This window comes from Octopus sinensis, linkage group LG19 (assembly GCF_006345805.1).
Source record: "Octopus sinensis linkage group LG19, ASM634580v1, whole genome shotgun sequence".
Taxonomy (NCBI): domain Eukaryota; kingdom Metazoa; phylum Mollusca; class Cephalopoda; order Octopoda; family Octopodidae; genus Octopus; species Octopus sinensis.
The window spans coordinates 14,234,885-14,254,440 of record NC_043015.1 but is presented as its reverse complement, the minus strand read 5'-3'; the positions used below and the strand labels follow the sequence as shown (position 1 = coordinate 14,254,440).

The following is a 19,556-nucleotide window of genomic DNA, read 5'->3' as shown; positions in this document are numbered from 1 at the left end:
ACTGTTAGAAAGGGTATCTAGCCATAGAAACCATGCCAAAGCAGACATTAGAACTTAATGCAGTCCTGTAGTTTGCAAGCTCCTCTTCGACTGCCTAATCAAAACCAGTATGGACATTTAATGATGTGTTTTATCTCTCTCTCTCTCTCTCTTATATATATATATATATATATATATATATATTATATATATATATAATATATATATATATATATATATATATACACACACACACAAACATGTATGTAAATACATATTGAAAGTAATAGAAATGAAACTAATATATATACATATAGATACATAATGAAAGTAAGTGAAAATGAAAACATATAATAATGAAAGTATTAATAGTGATGTTATTGTTTCACTTTTGACATGTGATACGGAAACAGTATAAGAGATTGCCGCAGACTCACATTAGACAAGAAGTTGAAAATACTTTTGGCCCATGATACTACATGAAATCAAAGTAAGGCATGTATAAAATTTGAATGAAATCCATTGGGTAGTTCTCGAGTTTTAGTGATGCACACGTACGGACAGACGGATACACATTCCCAGTTTTGTATATATAGATACACATGTTATAAATACATAAATTATTTTTAGTTGTGGAGCTATAAAAAGATAAAGCTATGGATCTTTTTGGTTTGAACGGCAGTTTTTTAAAATAATTTCCACGTAACTAAACACTTTTAAACTTCATATACTGGTAGAATGTGTTTATAAAACATCTTTTTCTCTTGGCTTTATTGAGAAAATTCTATAGTTTGTAAGGTATTTGTTTTTTTTCTTCAATTTCTGCAATTTCAACCAATCAATGACGTCTATTGAGGTGAAAACATTCTGTGCTGTATGAATATGTCCCTCGTTTAAGAAACATTGGGCTTATTTACATTTCTGAAGTAAAAAAGATACCCTTCCCCCCACCCCTAACCATAAAACAGGTTGAAATGCAATAGATCGATACTAGGGTCATAATTATGGGTGACAATTTCATATGACACTGCTAGAAAATCTGCCGTTCAAACCGAAAAGATTCAAAGCTATAAATAATGGGGCTACTAGCTTAGTGGAGGGGAGTGGTAGGGGCGGTACTTTTCATTCTGTTGTGGGCAATGTTTTTTGTGGGGTGGGAGGCGGAAAACGGAAGGACCACCCTGAGCGGCACGCACTCTAGCTATGCTAGTGAATAGGGCATTGAAAATTGAGTTACAAAACCCTGTGGATGGAAAAATGCTGACAGCTAGCCACAGAACATGAACTCACAACTTTTGTAAACATGAGATATGCTGAAGAGCTCATTCATGATGCAGAAAACTTGTAACACAAGGCACTCCTGCTACAACCATTTTAGGACATCTTTTAAATACACAATCAATTGTGCACTGAGAGCTACATTATGGAATGTGGTTATACTTTTTAGACTTTAAAGGTACATTAATACCTATATATATATATATATATATATATATATATATATATATATATATATATATATATATAATGTGCATTCGCTGCTGATGAAACACGTGTAGGTCTGGAGAATATGCTGTAAATAACAGTTAAAATTTATGGATGTGAAAAAATCTCCACTCATTATTAATGTTTTATATATATATATATATATATATAGTTAATCCAAACAAGAAAGCACAAAAAAACAACAACGCAAGGACGTGGAACAAATATAGTATTATTGGACGCTCAGGAAAGAAGGAGGGTTTAACGTTTCGAGCGGAGCTCTTCGTCGGGAACATAGGAGAGGGAAAGACAGAGGAAAAAAAATCGCCAACGGTACACACACGGTCACATTATATATATATATATATTATATATATATATATGTATGTATGTATGTATGTATATACTTTAATATCTATATAAATACACACACACACACAGATTTCGGATGTAGTGTTGACAAGAATCCATCTGCATTTTCTCAGTCCTTCCTTACCACACACACACGGTTGTGTGTGTAATAAATATGGGTGACTTTAAAGAAAGATTAAATAGAAGTATTCACACGCAAAATTGCTATCTTGTGCCTCATAGTGTGCATAGCTTTGGTTTCATTAACTCTTTCTGCCATATAAATACACATACGTGTGTGTGTGTGTGTGAGAGAGAGAGAGAGAGAGAGAGAGAGAGAGAGAGAGAGAGAGAGAGAGAGAGAGAGAGAGAGAGAGAGAGAGAGAGATAGAGAGAGAGAGAGAGAGAGAGAGTGTGTGTGTGTGTGTGCGTGCGTGTTTGTGTACACATATGTATATATAATATATGAGTATTTCAATAATCTTTATTTTCATACACACACACAGCTTTGCATATACACCTTTCACATTGCCCACTCAAAAAATTAAAAAGACATCTGCACCAACATCCACCACCGCACCAACCACCACAACCACACTTGCACCCACACATACCTACACCACGCACCGTTGTTCCCTTTGCTTGTTTCCATGTACAGAAACATTCTGATACATGTATCCATACAAAAACAAGCCCCTTATTACCTTCTCATCCCAACCCATAAAATGGCAGTCAACCTCGTTTGACGACCTTTACCTTCCTCTATCATCCTCCATTCCCCTTGAATTTTTAAAAAAGTAATTTTGTAAAAAAAAAAAAAAATCAATTTCCTCAATTATTTTTGTCTCTTTGTATTTATTTATTTTTTTTCTGGTAAGAGACTATCATCTCAAGTATTAAACTAATACTATATTTGTATAACTTTCTGCATTGTTCTTTTTAATATCTATCTATCTATCTATCTATCTAACTTGTCCCTTTATTATTGTCTTTTGTGTGTGTGCGTGTCGGCAGATCAAAAATAAGAACAACAAAAGTCAAAACGATTTACAATGAATATGTTAGGTCGACGATCAGGTTAAGATGGAAAAAGGTGTGTGACGTTTAGAGTATGGCTCTTGGTCAGAAAGAATGGTCCGGAGAGAAGGAAAAGTATAGTCCAAGAAAAGCTTTTTTTTCTTGGACTATACATGGCCGTGTATATATGTATCTATACTTAGTATTTCTTTTGCTGAACAACTACGTTCAAGGATGTAAACACACCAACACCAGTTGTCAAGTGTTAGTGGGGAACAAACAAGCGTATACATTTATATAAATGTATATACGATGGGCTGCTTTCAGTTTCCGTCTAACAATAAGGCTTTGGTTGACCTGAGGCTATAGTAGAAGACATTTGCCCAAGGTGCCACGCAGTGGGACTGAACACAGAACCAATGTGGTTGGGAAGTAAACTTCTTACCATACAGCCACACAGGTGTGTTTATATGTGCGCGCGTTAGACCATCCAACTATTACCCCAAAGTTTGTAAACGAATAGGTTTGAAGCACCACAATTCCTGATCAGAGCCTGGATGAGAAATCAATAAGCTTGTACCTAGAGGTTTTGAAACGTCTACAGTCTAGACTCTAGACAACAACTGGACGTTTTGTTTTTAAACAAATATTTTACTCTAAACCAATTATATTTGCGCTATTCTGTGTATCTCCTTATTTAAGAGACTTCGAGATTAAGGTGGTCCCATCATCAAACTTGTGTGTGTATGTATGTATGTATATATATATATATATACATACATACACACACACACGAATGAGTGAACAAACGAAAGAATGTGACACTCAAAACATTCATAAGAAGCTGAGTCAAACTGTTATTATAGGTGTGTGTGTGTTATTAAATATCTTTTGCTCTCATAATTTAAATTCTTTGCCTCATGGTAATCAGTTTTTTGTTGACAAAAAGCTGCTCCCATTCACCAATTTACGCCCAAATATCTATTCACTCATACATAATATTTACTCATTATGTATTTTTAAAATACATCGCCGCTCCTATTCACAAGACAAACTATGACAATCAGTCGACCTAACCTCACACCACACCTATACTGTCTCAGAATAACTAAGCATTTGGCAAACTTGAAAATAGCTGGGATAGTCATGGTAAGAATGCCTTTGATCGTACGTCAAGTCTAAATAATGACCAACTCAGGGCTTAAGCAATAACAACAACAACAACAAACAGGTGAGACAACGCAGGGGTGATTTCGACTACAGTTCTGCTCCATCAGAGCCGAAATAGAGCTAATTATTAACCATCTAGTTAATGTTGTTCTGGTACTAAAAAGAGAAAGATTTTAGAACCGAAACTAATTTAGGTCATATTATCATCATTCTGAATTTCGAGCCATTTTTATGATGAGTGTTTTAACGCAAACTTTGCAATTCTAATAATTAAATGTTGTCCTACCAATCTTATACCGTTTAATTGTTAGTAAAGCAATACTTTGATAGTTTAGGGAAATTGTCTTTTACATTAACATTACACAATTAACAACTGGAAGTAATTATAGCAGTTAGAAAAGAAAAAAAAAAAAACATTAGTAGGTGAACTAGGTTGGAACAGAACTTAGCAAGCCACCTGTATCTTCTTGTGTGAAAGATATACACGTGAGAATGTACAATAAGGGCGAACACACACACAAAGACACACATTCAGTATAAAAAAGATAGATAGATAGATAAATAGAGAGAGAGAGAGAGACAAACAGACAGAGAGGTTTTAATAAAAAAACTAAGGGACCAAAAGAATGGAGGGAAAAAAAAATACTCACCTGTTGTTGTTATCAACAGGTTGGGGTAACCATTCTGGTGACCCAATGTTATATATCTGCTGTAATCTTAATAAATCGGGGCTACTAGCATAATGGTCTAATTTAGGTTTGTCATAAATGATGGGGACAGCATACAAGGGCTCTTCTATGGAGATAGGGACAGGGGTTAATTTCAATCCAGGCCTTGGTTTCTCATAAACTGTAAGAGGTCTGTGAATTTTCGTTTTGTGAGGTAAACTATAACTTGGATATGAATCGTTGTTTTTCATATCTTTTTTCATCCTTTTTTCTTCTTTCTTTTTTTCTTTCTTCAATATCTTTTTTAATTTTTTCTCCTCCTTAGAATTATTTCCAAGTATCGCCAACGAAGGCATACTGGAATATTTGCCCCTGGAATCACTTAAAGGTGATGGAGCATATTGTAACGGTTCATGTCTGGATTCATAGGGTCCGACTAAAATAAATTCCCCTGAAGGCTTCGAAATTTTACGTTGTGCTGATATTTTTAAAGGTTGGCTTGAAAGTGGCCAAGGAGACATGTGTGGTTGTTGTTGGTGAAAAAAGTTCCGATGTGAAGTTACAGGTGGGTCGTGTTCAGTTGACGGCCTGTTAGTGATTGAAAAGTAATTAATAGGTGTGTCGTTTTTTACCTGACGTGACGTCGCTGTTTCTCCGTGTGACGTCGTCTTATCTTGCCAATCTGTGTCAGAGACGGAATTTTCAGAAACTCCCCTCCCAGAATCTTCCTCCTCCACATTTTCGGGTAGAATATACCTGGTAACTCTATCATCTAAGGTACAAGGTTTCGAGTCAGGACATTTACAATCGTTAGCTGTTTGTTCTTTTAATGAATCGAAACTTTCAGAAGATCTGTTGTTGTTTACATTATTTTCAACATCGATTGGTGTGATCACGAAAATATCTTCTCCATTCAAATCAGGACTCGGTTTTTTCTTTAGTTGAAACAATGGACGACATGGATCTGCCTGAATTTTCTCATTTGTATCAGTTTTAGAAATCACAGATTTCTTTTTCAATCGAGATTTTAAAAATGCAAACCCTGGATGAATGAGATCACTTCGGAATGATGGTGTATTCGAGTTTAAACCATTTGTTAGCTTCGGCGAATTCTCAAAATTATAATTGGAAATATCTACTGGTAAATCGTCCTCCTGAGAATTTACAATTAATTTTCCCCCCACATTTTTTTTCTTCAAAGCCCTTTGAGTCATTTTCATTAAAAATATGTAAACATCGACTACAATAACTATTCGTTAGTTATAGTTGCTTTTTTATCCCACACCATTTTCCTCTCTTATTAATTACTAGTCTCTTCATCTATTACAGAACTCAAAGACAAGTACCAATACTACCAATAAATATTTTAACGAATGAAAGTCGAAAGTTCCTCTGGGAAGGAGCAAAAGAAAAAAAAACTTTTGTAGTTAACTTTCATCTAAATATCGACCAAATATGATTATTTTGAAAGTAAAAAGAAAAAAAAAGTAAAACGAGAATATTCTTGAAGCTTCACCTAAGTATCCTTCTTAGATGAATTTTCTTTTCCGACCTCGAAACGAAGTCCTGAGTGAAAGTAATCAATAAATGTCAATATACAGGTCCAGAGCTCTATGGAACAAGTTTGTTATTAACGATTAGTAAATGGACAGGTAGTATTGTAAAGGAAAGAGAGAGAAGAGTGGGTGATTAATGGCATCAAATGTTAACAATGTAAGTTATTTCCGAGTTAAAATAATCAGCAAAAGGTAAGGGAGACCTGCAACAGAAAAGCAGCCGTGAAATAGATGTTTGACGAAACCATATCAATGAAAGAAAGGGTGAAGGTAGATAGATGGCGAAACAGCTACTTGTTGCTAGGGTAATAAATAAATCAGTTACAAGTAGCAAGTCAGTATTTGTTTTTTTAAACTTCCAAATTATCATTATACTTTCTTTAGCGCTCCACTGCTTTAGCTTTGAGGACATATTAAATGTTCTTATACTTAGTATAAGCTACATATTTAAAAGGAGCTGGAAATTTTTCATAAAGCCTGTCCTAACCAATATGTTGCAGTTTCTCCAGTTTAGTGGATGGCAGCTTCAGCGGCCAGCAACTGCCATGGCTAGGTAAACTAATTAGCCACCTGTAACCAATTTGCAGCATGACGTGTCAAATGTTTTATTTAATTTTATTTTTGTCAACTTTTGCTAGCAGATATTGTTTCAAAGTATAAATTATCAATACTAAAAATAAAATTAGACTAAATTATCAGAAAGCTAACAAACAACCCTTTCACAACCATCCACCTCTGTTGCCAAGCATTAAATCCTTTCTTAGATAACACGTTATCTGCAACTGATTTTTGTTATTAATTAGGATTAACGGGATACTATAAATGTTCTTCTTAGTTTAACGGTATCACACTCTCCAATAGCTTTATGCTGCTTATAAGCATATCGATTTTAAAGTAACTTTGTTTTTAAAATGACGCTTGATTTCTAAAAGGTATAGGATCCAGTTACATCCCGAACACAATTTCATTCTCAACTACACCGAGACGTTTTATTTAAAATATTAAGTTTAATACAAGATGCATGCGTTTAGACAATAAAAAAAGATTGTATACAGAACATTCATTGCTTTTTTAAACGCGAAAAGAACTAAAGTTTTATAATAATAATTAAATGTTGTATCTAATAAAGATATATATATATAGGCATAGTTGAAGTAGTGAAAGAAAACAACGGTAAAGAGTAAAATAAATTTTAAAAGTTTTAAATTCTAAAATGTCGATTAACGACAACATCAAAAGATAGTTGCCCTGAATTTTACTAGTGAGAAGTCGAGACATTTGATAATTCATATTGTTCAAGCTGGGAGGATATTTTTGTTGATGTATTTTGCTTTTATTTTCAGAAACAGTAGATGTCTGCCTGTATAATAAAAAGGCTGACATCCATAAAATTTGGTACTGACAACAGACACTATTCAGCTCTAACGAAAGTTATTCTTTATCTCCTTTATATAACGTGTTAGGCTAGACAGGTGATAGAGCGAACATTTTGACTTACAATTTTGATTTCATTCTCAAACCAGTTATTAACTGTAAAAAAAAAAACGTTTGTTCTACAACTCGTAATTAACTGCTGCCATCCATTTAATCAACTACTCATTTGATAAAATACCACATTTTATATTATATAAAACTTTTATCTTTCTTTTCTCCCTTCCTTTTTTTTTTGCAACACAAGTGAATTATTGAACATTTTCTAAATTTATTCATTACATTTTTCGCATATTTATACTAAAATTTCAAAATATTTCGAATTAAATTTCAAAATAATTCGAATTAAAATTCGGTTTTATTCATATTTAGTACCACTTGAAATTGGACAGAAAATCAGTTCAGCAACGTATAGGGGTGGGGGCAAAATGAGGTGTTTTATTGCATGTTTGACCGAGACAAAACATATTTTTTACAAATGTTCACTACCTCCCAAAAACTATATCAGCTAAGCAAATGGCCTTCCCTAAATGTATTAAAAGCATTATAACGTAATTTGATCACTATTTAAGAAAATTATCGTTCTCTTTGAGCATATAAAAGACAAATTTCGCTGGGGCAAAATGAGTAAGACAAGATAATGTAAATTTGCCTCTTCAATCCTCCAGAAAACAGTCTCAAACACATCAATATTCATCCTTAGACATCAGAAAGGTCAGGAATGCCAAAAAAAAAAAAAATTTTAGATTCAAATATAGAGGTCAAATGAAAGAGAATGAGGGAAAAATGGCACATAATATAAAATTGATGAAACTTGACTAAATAAAAAATTCTCTATAACTTCTTCACAATCTGCTGGAGTGTCCTCTTCATGATCTATTTACACCAGGCACATGCCACCAGTAATTATTCAGGGTAGGCAGTTGGTGAGCTTTATGTAATAAAACGACAAAAAAATAAGTGAAACACAGGCGCACGACTGAGTTGAAGGCAATTTACTGCCTTTATAGCCTGTAAAGAAAATGTTGTAGGTGTGTAAGGTGGCACATGTACCACAGCAGTACTGTGCGTAGTTTGAATACTGAGATTGGAAGGCAGGAGCAAATTATGCCAGCCTAATCTACAAAAAAAAAATATATTTTGCATCTTATGCAGAGCAATCAGACTAACCTTTATAAGTTTATTGAATTAGGTGCATATTTTGCCATGAGAGGAAAATGTTGCTATCAATCTACTTTATTCAAGGTAGGCACTGCCTACCTTGGCAGCATGTCCCTGATTTATACACCATGCAGTAAAAGAAAGAAATTACCGAAATTAGTTATTACTCATTTTACTCCATTTTAGACATCATTTTTTTTTTTTGAAACTTGAAAATGATCAAATTAGACATTGATGTAGGACAAAAATGACTTGGAATCCAACAGGGAAAAGAATATTGATTGTTAAACACCAAAAATTATCTAAATATCTTATTAGCAACCTCAGTTACAACTAGGTCAAAGTTGAAGAATTTCTTGAAAAAAGAGGACCTGTCACCAGACTGTTTTGGAACCCTCAACTTCAACAACTTTGCTGACCAAGTTTCACTTCTAAATATGATGTAGCAATACAAAATGATGATGAAATACTTGTGACGTAATGATTTCAAACAGGTAGGGGGAAAGTAAAAATCAGAAGTTACTCATTTTGCTCCCACCTCCCCACCAAATATTTCGTTCTCATGAATAAAGTAATCAGAGTTAAATAAATAAATAAATAAAAAGTATCTTATCTTTAGTCATACATTTTTTGTTATCAAATATAGAGTGGTAATTTGTGTTTAGGCATGGCTATGTGGTAAGTAGTTTGCTTCCCAACCACATGGTTCTGGGTTCAGTCCCAGTGTGACACCTTGGGCAAATGCTTTTTACAGTAGCTTTGGGCCAACCAAAGCCTTGTGAGTGGATTTGGTAGACAGAAATTGGAAGAAGTCTGTCGTATATATTTATATATATAGGGAGAGTTCACGAAAGAAACAAAAGACGAAGACAGGTGGTGTAGAAAACAAACAGATGTATTAGTATAATGCTCAGGAATTGAAAAAGTCTTTTATGTTTTGAGCCTACGCTCTTCTACAGAAACGGAGACAGAAAAAAACAAGGAGAGAAAAAAATGTGTGTAGTGGCTACCAATCTATGATGATGATATATATATATATATATATATATATATGTATGTGTGTGTGTATCTCTTTGTGTCTGTTTGTTCTTCACCACTGCTTGACAGCTGGTATTGGTGTGTTTACGTCTCTGTAACTTGGTAGTTTAGCAAAAGAGACTGATAAAATACTGGGCTTAAAAAAAACGTAATTCCTAGGGTTGATTTGTTTGACTAAAAGCCTTCAAGGCAGTGCCCCAGCATGGCCACAGTCAAATGACTGAAATAAGTAAAAGACAAAGAATGCCACTCTAAATTCAATACCACTGTTTCACATTGGACAAGTGTTTTTATTACATCCTAGGACTGAACATTACTTTATGATAGAAATTTGAGGTAGAAAAGTGAAACTGTGCAGAAGCCCATGGTATGTGTGTATGTGCAAGCTTGGCTGTATAGGCACAGGCGTGGTTGTGTAGTTAAACAGCTTGCTTCCCAGCCATCTGGTGTAGGATATAGTCCCATTGCACAGCACTTTGGGCAAGTACCATCTCTATTATAGCCCTGGGCTGACCAATATCCTGTGAGTGGATTCGATTGACAGAAACAGGAACAAAGTCTGTTGTGTTTATGAGTGAGTGTGTTTTTGTGTTTGAGTGTACCCTTACCTTGGTGTGATGGTTGTAAATGTGTATCACTGACATACAAATGAGGTTTGTATGCTTCTAGTCCTCCATGAAAAATGTTTAGTCATGTGGAAATTGTACCTTGCTTAGAAAAGGTGAGGACACAATCAAAAGTGTTGAGTGATACTTTTGTTTATTCACTCACTGTTTGTGTGTGTGCATATATGCATGTGTGTGTGTGTGTGTGTTTACATATATATTCTTTTATTCTTTTACTTGTTTGTCATTTGACTGTGGCCGTGTCGGGGCACTGCCTGTATTCGAGCAAATCAAACCCAGGACTTATTCTTTATATGCCTAGCACTTACGCTATCAGTCTCTTTTGCTGAACTGCTAAGTTACAGGGACATAAATGCACCAGCATCGGTTGTCAAGCGATGTTGGGGGACAAACACAGACATGCACACACATATATATGATGGGCTTCTTTCAGTTTCCGTCTACCAAATCCACTCACAAGGCTTTGGTTAGCCCGAGGCTATAGTAGAAGACACTTGCCCAAGGTGCCACACAGTGGAACTGAACCTGGAACCATGCAGCTGGTAAGCAAGCTACTTACCACACAGCCACTCCTAATGACTCTAGAATACTGTTTACTTTGATATATCCTTTCTAGTCACAATTATACAACTGCCTATTTTTCTAAAAGATTCTTAAAATTAAATATATGTGTGTATGTGTATATATACATACATACATCATCACCATCATCATCATCATCGTTTAACGATGATGATGATGTATGTATGTATATATACACATACACACACATATTTAATTTTAAGAATCTATATATATATATATATATATATATATACACACACACACATACATATATAAACATACATATTTATATATATCATCATCATCATTATTGGATGTCTGTTTTCCATGTTGTCATGAGTAGGAATGTTTGACAGGGAACCAGCAAGCTGCCGGGACTGTGTTGGGTAAGCCGCAATGTCATCTTTGGCATGGTATCTACAGCTGGATGGCCTTCCTAACACCAACCACTTTGCAGAATGCAATGGGCGTGTTTTTAGTGCCATGGCCACTAGTGTGGTTGCTATGAAACTTGTATGAAAGAAAAGACAGAGTAAAAAGAAAACGGAAAAAGTTCTCACAACTTAAGGAAGTATTTGGGAGAGGAAGGCAGAGGTGGGTGGTTGTAAGCCAGGTGTTGAAAGGCTAAAGTATGATAGAAGGACAAGAACAAATGTCTTGCTATAGAGGAAATATATGGCTGAAGGATATAAAATATTGGTCAGCCCAGGGCTATAATAGAGATGGTACTTGCCCAAAGTGCTGTGCAATGGGACTATATCCTACACCAGATGGCTGGGAAGCAAGCTGTTTAACTACACAACCACGCCTGTGCCTATACAGCCAAGCTTGCACATACACACATACCATGGGCTTCTGCACAGTTTTCACTTTTCTACTACAAAGTAAGATAGTAATAGGGTGCTAGAACAAACTCTCAGGGAACAAAGTGAGCATAAGAGAGGACAGGGCAGGTGGATCATGGGAGGGGATGAGAGAGTGGATGCTCTCATAAGAGTGTGAGGTGTAAGTAAAGGTTAATGTAGTGAGTGGGTATGCATACGATGGGAAATATCAGTATCTAGAGGGGTAAAGAGGGAGATATATGATGTACATCTTGGTTTTAGAATAGGCATACCATGTCTGTATTTGTCATAAGAAGTACTTACTTGTACTTGTGACAGCGTTCACCCAGGGCAGGTTGAGCCGGCTTCTTCTAAGGTCCTGACGGTATCATGATCCATGGCGGCCCACGCTCGACAGTCCTGTGCGAGGTCACTGGAGATAGCAAGCCATCTGCGCAGACCAACCACTTGCGGACCTGAGACTTCAGAGAGTTCCTCCTTTATCGTCGTTGCCCAGGTTTTCAACTGCCCGCCTGTGCGTTTGCACCAGTTGGGAAGTGGAGGTGGAAGGAGGACATCGTGAATCAGCTCACCCTCTGGACGCCGGGCCGCATGACCGAATCACCTTAAGTGCTGTTGTAGAAGCACTGAAGGGAGGGGCTGGAGATTCAGGTGACGATGAAGACCGGCTGTAGGATCCTGATCAATGCGGCGGAGACAGTCATTGTCGAACACCTCCAGCCTTCGCTGATCGACTACCCTCATAGGCCATGTTTCACAACCATAGAGGAGGATAGTACGAATGACGGCCTGGTAGATTTGCCCTTTGGTCACCGAGGAGATCTCTCTTCTCTCCCACAGGCACCGCTGGAGGCGCACGAATGCAGATCTGGCAGCACCTATGTGATGCTCAACCTCGGCTGCGTCCTGACCCATTGGAACCAACATAAGAAGTGACTAAAAGGCATAAGGGATGGTGACTGGAAGGGCATGGAGCCATAATACGTTGCATCAGAAAACCTGTTAAGCATGGAAAAGCAGATTTATGATGATGAATATTTAGTGTATATAAGGGGTTATAATCCAAGCCATAAACAAACACATAAAGATGTATACATCATGGTCATCATCACCATCATTTAACGTCTGCTCTCCATGCTGGCATGGGTTAGATGGTTTGATTGGAGCTGATGAGCTGCTCCAAGTTCCAGTCTGATCTGGCACGGTTTCTACAGCTGGATGCTCTTCCTAATGCCAAATGCCTTTCTTGATGTTATTTTTAACGTGTTCTTGTACATTTTAACGTAAAAGGCATTTGAAGCAGGAGTTTGGCTGTAAAAGCACATCAGGCAGAACACCAAGTGATGCCACTGGACTACCAAATCATAGAACAAACATATTCTCATGTGTACTACGCACACACACACACGTGTGTATGATGGGCTTTGTACAGTTTTCATCTCCCAAATTCATTCACAAGGCACTTGCCCAAGGTACCACACATCTGAACTGAAACCAGAGCCATGTGGTAGTGAAGCAAACTTCTTAACTACACTGCCATACCTACTCCTGTATGTATGTGTGTGTGATTCATCAATGTATATTGACAAAGGGTTATAAATACTGATGAGAGACCAAAAAAAAAAAAAAATGGAAGTGCTGACACTCTCTTGACCCTCTTGCTTTTAGAAATGCACTGAACCAATAATTAACTTGCTGGAATTCTGTAACTAATGATATTATTGTCCAGAAATTGTGGTGTAAAACATATAAATATATAATCACATTCTCGTCTTATCTGTACAGTCTGTCTGAATGAAATTCACATTGCTATCTGATATGTCATATATCATCATCATCATCCACAATAACATTTCAATGTTCACATTTCCCTGTTTGCATGGGTCAAACAAAATTTATAGAGGTGGGTTTTCTATAGCTGGATGCCCTGCCAGTTACTAACCTTTACTTGTTTCCAAGCAAGGTAATATTTCCCTATAGCCAGACATATTTTCACACAATAATTGAAATGAATAATATTCATTTATAACAATGACACAATATCTAGACAAAGGGACACAAACATACACACATACACAGGTGAACAGAAAAGTTCATAAGCTGACTAGGAAGGAGTGATGCTACATTAGTGAAATCTTGCATGCATTAATTTCAATTAATTTCAACTCTTCTTATTAATAATTACATTGTTTCTTTCCATGTAAACTCACACCTGACTGTTCAAAGAACACTTAAAAAGTAACTAGTCTTGACTTCACTTGAAAATGGACAAAATTTGGCATCAGTGGTTATTTAAGTAACTGCACAAAAATTGGTTTAGTCCCCGATGGACATAGTTGCTACATCAGGGGGTGATGCTCCAGCTCTATTAACAATGCAAAAGTGGGTCACTGAATTTAGGAGGAGAAGGGAGAGTCTTGAAGATGACCTTAGGTCTGGACATTCTGCAACTGCCACCACCAAGGAAAACATTGATCATGTTCACCACATGGTGATGGATGACAGGTGACTGACTATAAATCAAATAGCCAATGCTATTAGTGTATTCTGTGAGAGAGTTGAGAATATTCTACACAAGGAACTATACAAGATGAAGGTCTCAGCTTGGTGGGTGCCACATCTTCTGACACCTGATTAAAAGCGCACCAAGCTGATTGCATCACAGGAAAATCTGATATTGTTTCAAGCAAGAAAAAGATAAAAGATACTCCTAATAAAACCAGAAAACACTTTGTTCCTAGCATTTCATATCAAATTAGACTTGATGAAAGCAATCTATTAAAGCTTTGCTTAAAATAGGTGACTTGAATATTTGGGGGGAAATTTCTTGCTCGTAGGTAGCTATCTTTGATGGATCTAAGATAAGAACCTAAATAAAGTATAACATAGTTATGAATTTACTTCAGTGATTTAACTACAGTGTGTATTGTCAGGACAGCCTTTGAGTTCACCACATCCCTCACCCTTGAGCCCCCAAGCCTATACAACATACCCAAAAGTGCCAACTCCACAAAAATAATTGCCTAGGGTGGACCACCCCTTCCCAACCCTTCAGTTATGCTAATGATTTACTAGTGAAAAGTGCCTGGGTAGCATTCATAGAAGTTGTGGAAAATGTTTTGAACAATGGCAAATTTGAGAGTATTGAGACCTGGTGAATAAGTTACTCTTTCTCTTCCAGAAACTAGAATGTAATATGAATATGAAAAAGGAAACAGGACAGTTAATCTATGGTTAAAAGATACCAGGGTTGGTGGAATATAAATATGATGGTAGACTATTGTTGGGGCCTTATAAGGGGACAAAACAGAAGTAATCAGGTTCAGCAATCCAAGAACAGAAACCTGTTTTCTCAAAGAGTTAACTTGCTGGACTAATTTTGATTTTGTTTCTCTACAACAGGTACGAATTTGTTAATTGGGTGATGCACTTCCTCCTATAATATAGCACTTTTTGCTATTATGTGTGTGATTTCAGTGATAATAATACTGTCTCTTGGTGGCTAGATAGTGCATGAGTAACTACAACTTTGTAATAAATATGCCAATTCTTAATAAATTTTCACAAAAAATATCTAATCTTTATGAATATAAATCTAATGTAGAACCTAAATGTAGGTGAAATGGGTTAGATAAACTAGTTAAAATGATTACACTAAATTTTTTATATACTTTGGAGCTAAAATTTGAAAACACCATCAACATCACTTAATGTCTGTTTTCCACGCTGGCATGGGTTAGATGGCTTGACAGCAACTGGTAAGCCCAGGGACAGCACTAGGTTCCATAGTCTGTTTTGGTTTGGTTTTTATGTGAATGAATACTGTTCACATCCTCAAATCTGGGTCAGTTTGTCTTCCTGACATGTTCTCTCAATCTCACTCATCAAATCCATCTGTGGCCTCAATGCCCACCTCTAGGCAACCTCAGAACTGGCCACAGGCCTTCGTCACTATCTCCCATTTTAGGCCCCTGAAGGCCCTGATGATCCTAGCTCTCAGTTCGTCCTTTGTGTTGCAGCTGGATTTGTTGTGTAAAAGTAGGAACTTTAAAAGAAATATCACTAAAACTTGTTTTTAGACATTGAATAGCTATGGGGTTTCACAATAATAAAATAGAAATCAAGAAGTTTGCTTCCCAACCCCATAGTTCAAGGTTCAGTCCTGCTGTATGGCACCTTGGGCAATTGTCTTCAGCTATAGCCTCAGGCCTTGTGAGTAAATTTGGTAGACAGAAACTGAAAGAAGCCCATCATATATATGTATACATATGTATGTGTGTCTTTGTGTCTGTGTTTACCCCTTCTCCACCACTAGACAACTGGTGTGGTGCGCTTACATCCCCATAACTTAGCAGTTTGGCAAAACAGACTGATAGAATAAGTACCAGGCTTTAAAAGAAATAAGTGCTGGGGTTGGTACATTTGACTAAAAATTCTTCAGGGCAGTGCCCCACCATGTCTGGAGTTTAATGACTTAAACAAGTAAAAGGAAAAAGGGGTCCATACATAAAAAACAAAAAAAAAGAAATGGTTGAGAAACAGGGTCTTAGGGTTACCATCCATAGAGCAGCAGACAAAATATCTTGTGGTAAGTAGACTTTATCTTTTATATTTTGAATGGAAATCCTGCTCAGGTTGATTTTGTCCTTTACCCTTCCAGGAAACATTAAAATAAGTACCAGTAATTTACCCATGTTGATATAATTGACTCTTCCCTCTCTGAAAATTTGTAGACTTTTTAGCTATTATGTTTTATCTTTTACTTGTTTCAGTCATTTGACTGTGGCCACACTGGAGCACCACCTTTAAGAGTTTTAGTTGAACAAATCAGCCCCAGGACTTATTTTTTAAAGCCTAGTACTTATTCTATAAATCTCTTTTGCCAAATTAAGTTATGGGGCCATAACCACACTAACACTGGTTGTCAAGCAGTGGTAGGGGACAAATATGGACACAAAGATACACACATGCGCGCGCACACACGTGCACACACACACAACAGGCTTCTTTCAGTTCCCATCCACCAAATCCATTCACAAAGCTTTGGTCAGCTCGAGGCTATAGTTGAAGACACATGCTCAAAGTGTTACACAGTGGGGCTGAACCTGGAACCATGTGGTTGGGAAGCAAAAGTCTTAGAAAAGAATTGATACTTTTGATACTCAGAATCAAGAGAATTAGCTGAGCCACTTTATCTGTTTTAAAGAGAAAGAGATTGTCATGGGATTTAGTATAGATGTAAACTTTGAGACTAACCAATATGGTGGCTAATGACTCAGGTATTTGAAATACTTTTCGGAATTTTGTTGCTGTATTTGGGACACTTGTTGAGATCAAAATACCACTTCGTTAATTATTTTACTTATGAGAGAAATGCAAGTATTACTAACAGAAATGTGAAATTGGATCTTTAATCCTTCCTCTGAGATGAAGTATATGTTTTCAAAGTATTAGATTCACAACTTAATAAAGAAAATATAGATTAAGACGTAAAAATCTTTGATATAATAAAACGCAATACATGTTTTGTCAATCAGAAGAGTAAAACAACAAATGGGCCTTGAGTGAGTGAAAGTCAGAGATGCTAAATGCAGATGAACTGTAATAAAAAGGTTTTGTTCTGAAAAATCTGGTATTCTATTCAAAACAGACTGCAAAGTTTTGGTTTATCTGTTTCAAATACACATATATAAGTATATAAATGAAATTAAATATCCAACCCTTGTTTTGAATATATTGTTCACATATCATCATCGTCATCATCGTTTAACGTCTGCTTTCCACGCTGGCATGGGTTGGAAGATTTGACTGAGGTCTGGTGAACCAGATGGCTGCATCAGACTCCAATCTGATCTGGCAGAGTTACTACAGCTGGATGCCCTTCCTAACGCCAACCACTCTGAGAGTGTAGTGAGTGCTTTTACGTGCCACCAGCATGAAGGCCAGTCAGGCAGTACTGGCAATAGCCATGCTCAAATGGTGCTTTTTATGTGCCACCTGCACAGGAGCCAGTCCAGCGGCACTGGCAACGACCTCGCTTGAATGTTTTTTCACATGCCACCAGCACAAGTACCAGTAAGGCGACGCAGGTAACAATCATACTTGAATGGTGCTTTTTACGTGCCACTAGCACAGAGGCCAGTTTGTTGCTCTGGCAACAATCATACTTGTATGGTACTCTTAGCGCTCCACTTGCATGGATGCCAGTCATCAAATTGATTTTGATTTCACTTGCATCAACAGGTCTTCGCAAGCAGAGTTTAGTGCCCAATGAAGGAAAGGTACACATAAGTGGGCTGGTTACACCCTTGGCATAGGCCATGAGGTTATGGTCTCACTTGGGCTTGCCGAGTCTTCTCAAGCACAGCATATTTCCAAGGTCCCAGTCACTAGTCATTGCCTTGGTGAGGCCCAATGTTCGAAGGTCATGCTTCACCACCTCATTCCAGGTCTTCCTGGGTCTACCTCTTCCACAGGTTTCCTCAACCACTAGGGTGTGGAACTTTTTCACACAGCTGTCCTCATCCATTCTCACCACATGACCATACCAGCACAGTCGTCTCTCTTGCACACCACATCTGATACTTCTTAGGTCCAACTTTTCCCTCATGATACTTACCCTGTCGAGTATGTACACTGACATTACATATCCACTGGAGCATACTGGCTTCATTCCTTGTGAGCCTATGCATGTCCTCAGCAGTCACAGCCCATGTTTCACTGCCATGTAGCATGGCTGTTCATATACATACGTCATACAGTCTACCTTTTACTCTGAGCGAGAGGCCTTTTGTCACCAGCAGAGGCAAGAGCTCTCTGAACTTTGCCCAGGCTATTCTTACTCTAGCAGTTACAATTTCAGCACACCCACTCCCACTACTGATTTGGTCACCTAGGTAATAGAAGCTGTCAACTACTTCTAGTTTTTCTCCCTGGAATGTGGCGGAAGTTGTTCTCTGCATATTTTCAGTGTTTATTGCTCCTGAACATCTGCCACATACAAAAACTATCGTCCCAGTTAGCCTTCCTTTGATATTGCTGCACCTCTTATGTGTCCATAGCTTACACTGGGTATATCTTATAGAGTTTCTACCTATCCTTTTCTACAGATCGAGCAGAGTCATCTACCTGAAATGATTTATGGTTTGTTTGCCTTCCTACTTATTGGGACTTTGGTTTTAGCTAGGTTGACTCTAAGGCCCTTCAATTCTAATCCTTGCTTCCACATCTGAAACTTCTCTAGTTCTGATAGTGACTCAGCAATTAGAGCAAGGCCATCAGCAAGTGAACCATCATCCCTGCAGTCATATTTCTCTCTTACCACATCATGATTCTCTCTCACACACTGTCTTGCAACACAAAATACCTCAAGTCTTTGGTCCTCAAGGCACAGAACCATGGCAAATTTTTTCTTATCTGCTTCCCCTCTGGCTAAATAAACCTGTCTCCTAGCTTTCTTTCTGGCAGTCTGATATAATCCCCAGCTACCACCGTTCTTCCAATCCTTCCAAGCCTGTTTCTTTGCTCTAATATCCCAGTCGACAACATTGTTCCACCATCACATTATTTTGGGTTGAGAGAGGACTTTGCACCATCCACAGATCTGGTCAGTAGTCCTCAGCAGGTTGTCCTGTAGACACACACACACACATACATATATATATA

The 19,556-nt window shown here is 37.2% G+C and overlaps 1 protein-coding gene across 5 annotated transcripts in view; it reads right to left on the bottom strand.

The window, feature by feature from the left end:
- The window catches only part of LOC115222109 (protein shank), a 151,059-nt gene that overhangs the window by 26,627 nt on the left and 104,876 nt on the right, over window positions 1-19,556 (bottom strand). Inside the window, exon 1 of one of the 5 annotated variants that reach the window (XM_036511234.1) lies at window positions 4,659-6,494. The exons of 3 other annotated variants lie outside the window; for them this stretch is intronic. In XM_036511234.1, coding sequence (XP_036367127.1) covers window positions 4,659-5,890 — 1,232 coding nt within the window. In that variant the 5' untranslated portion in view covers window positions 5,891-6,494. Of the gene's footprint in view, window positions 1-4,652; window positions 6,495-19,556 lie in introns of those variants that run through there. One more of the 5 variants, XM_029792235.2, reaches the window with a different exon arrangement.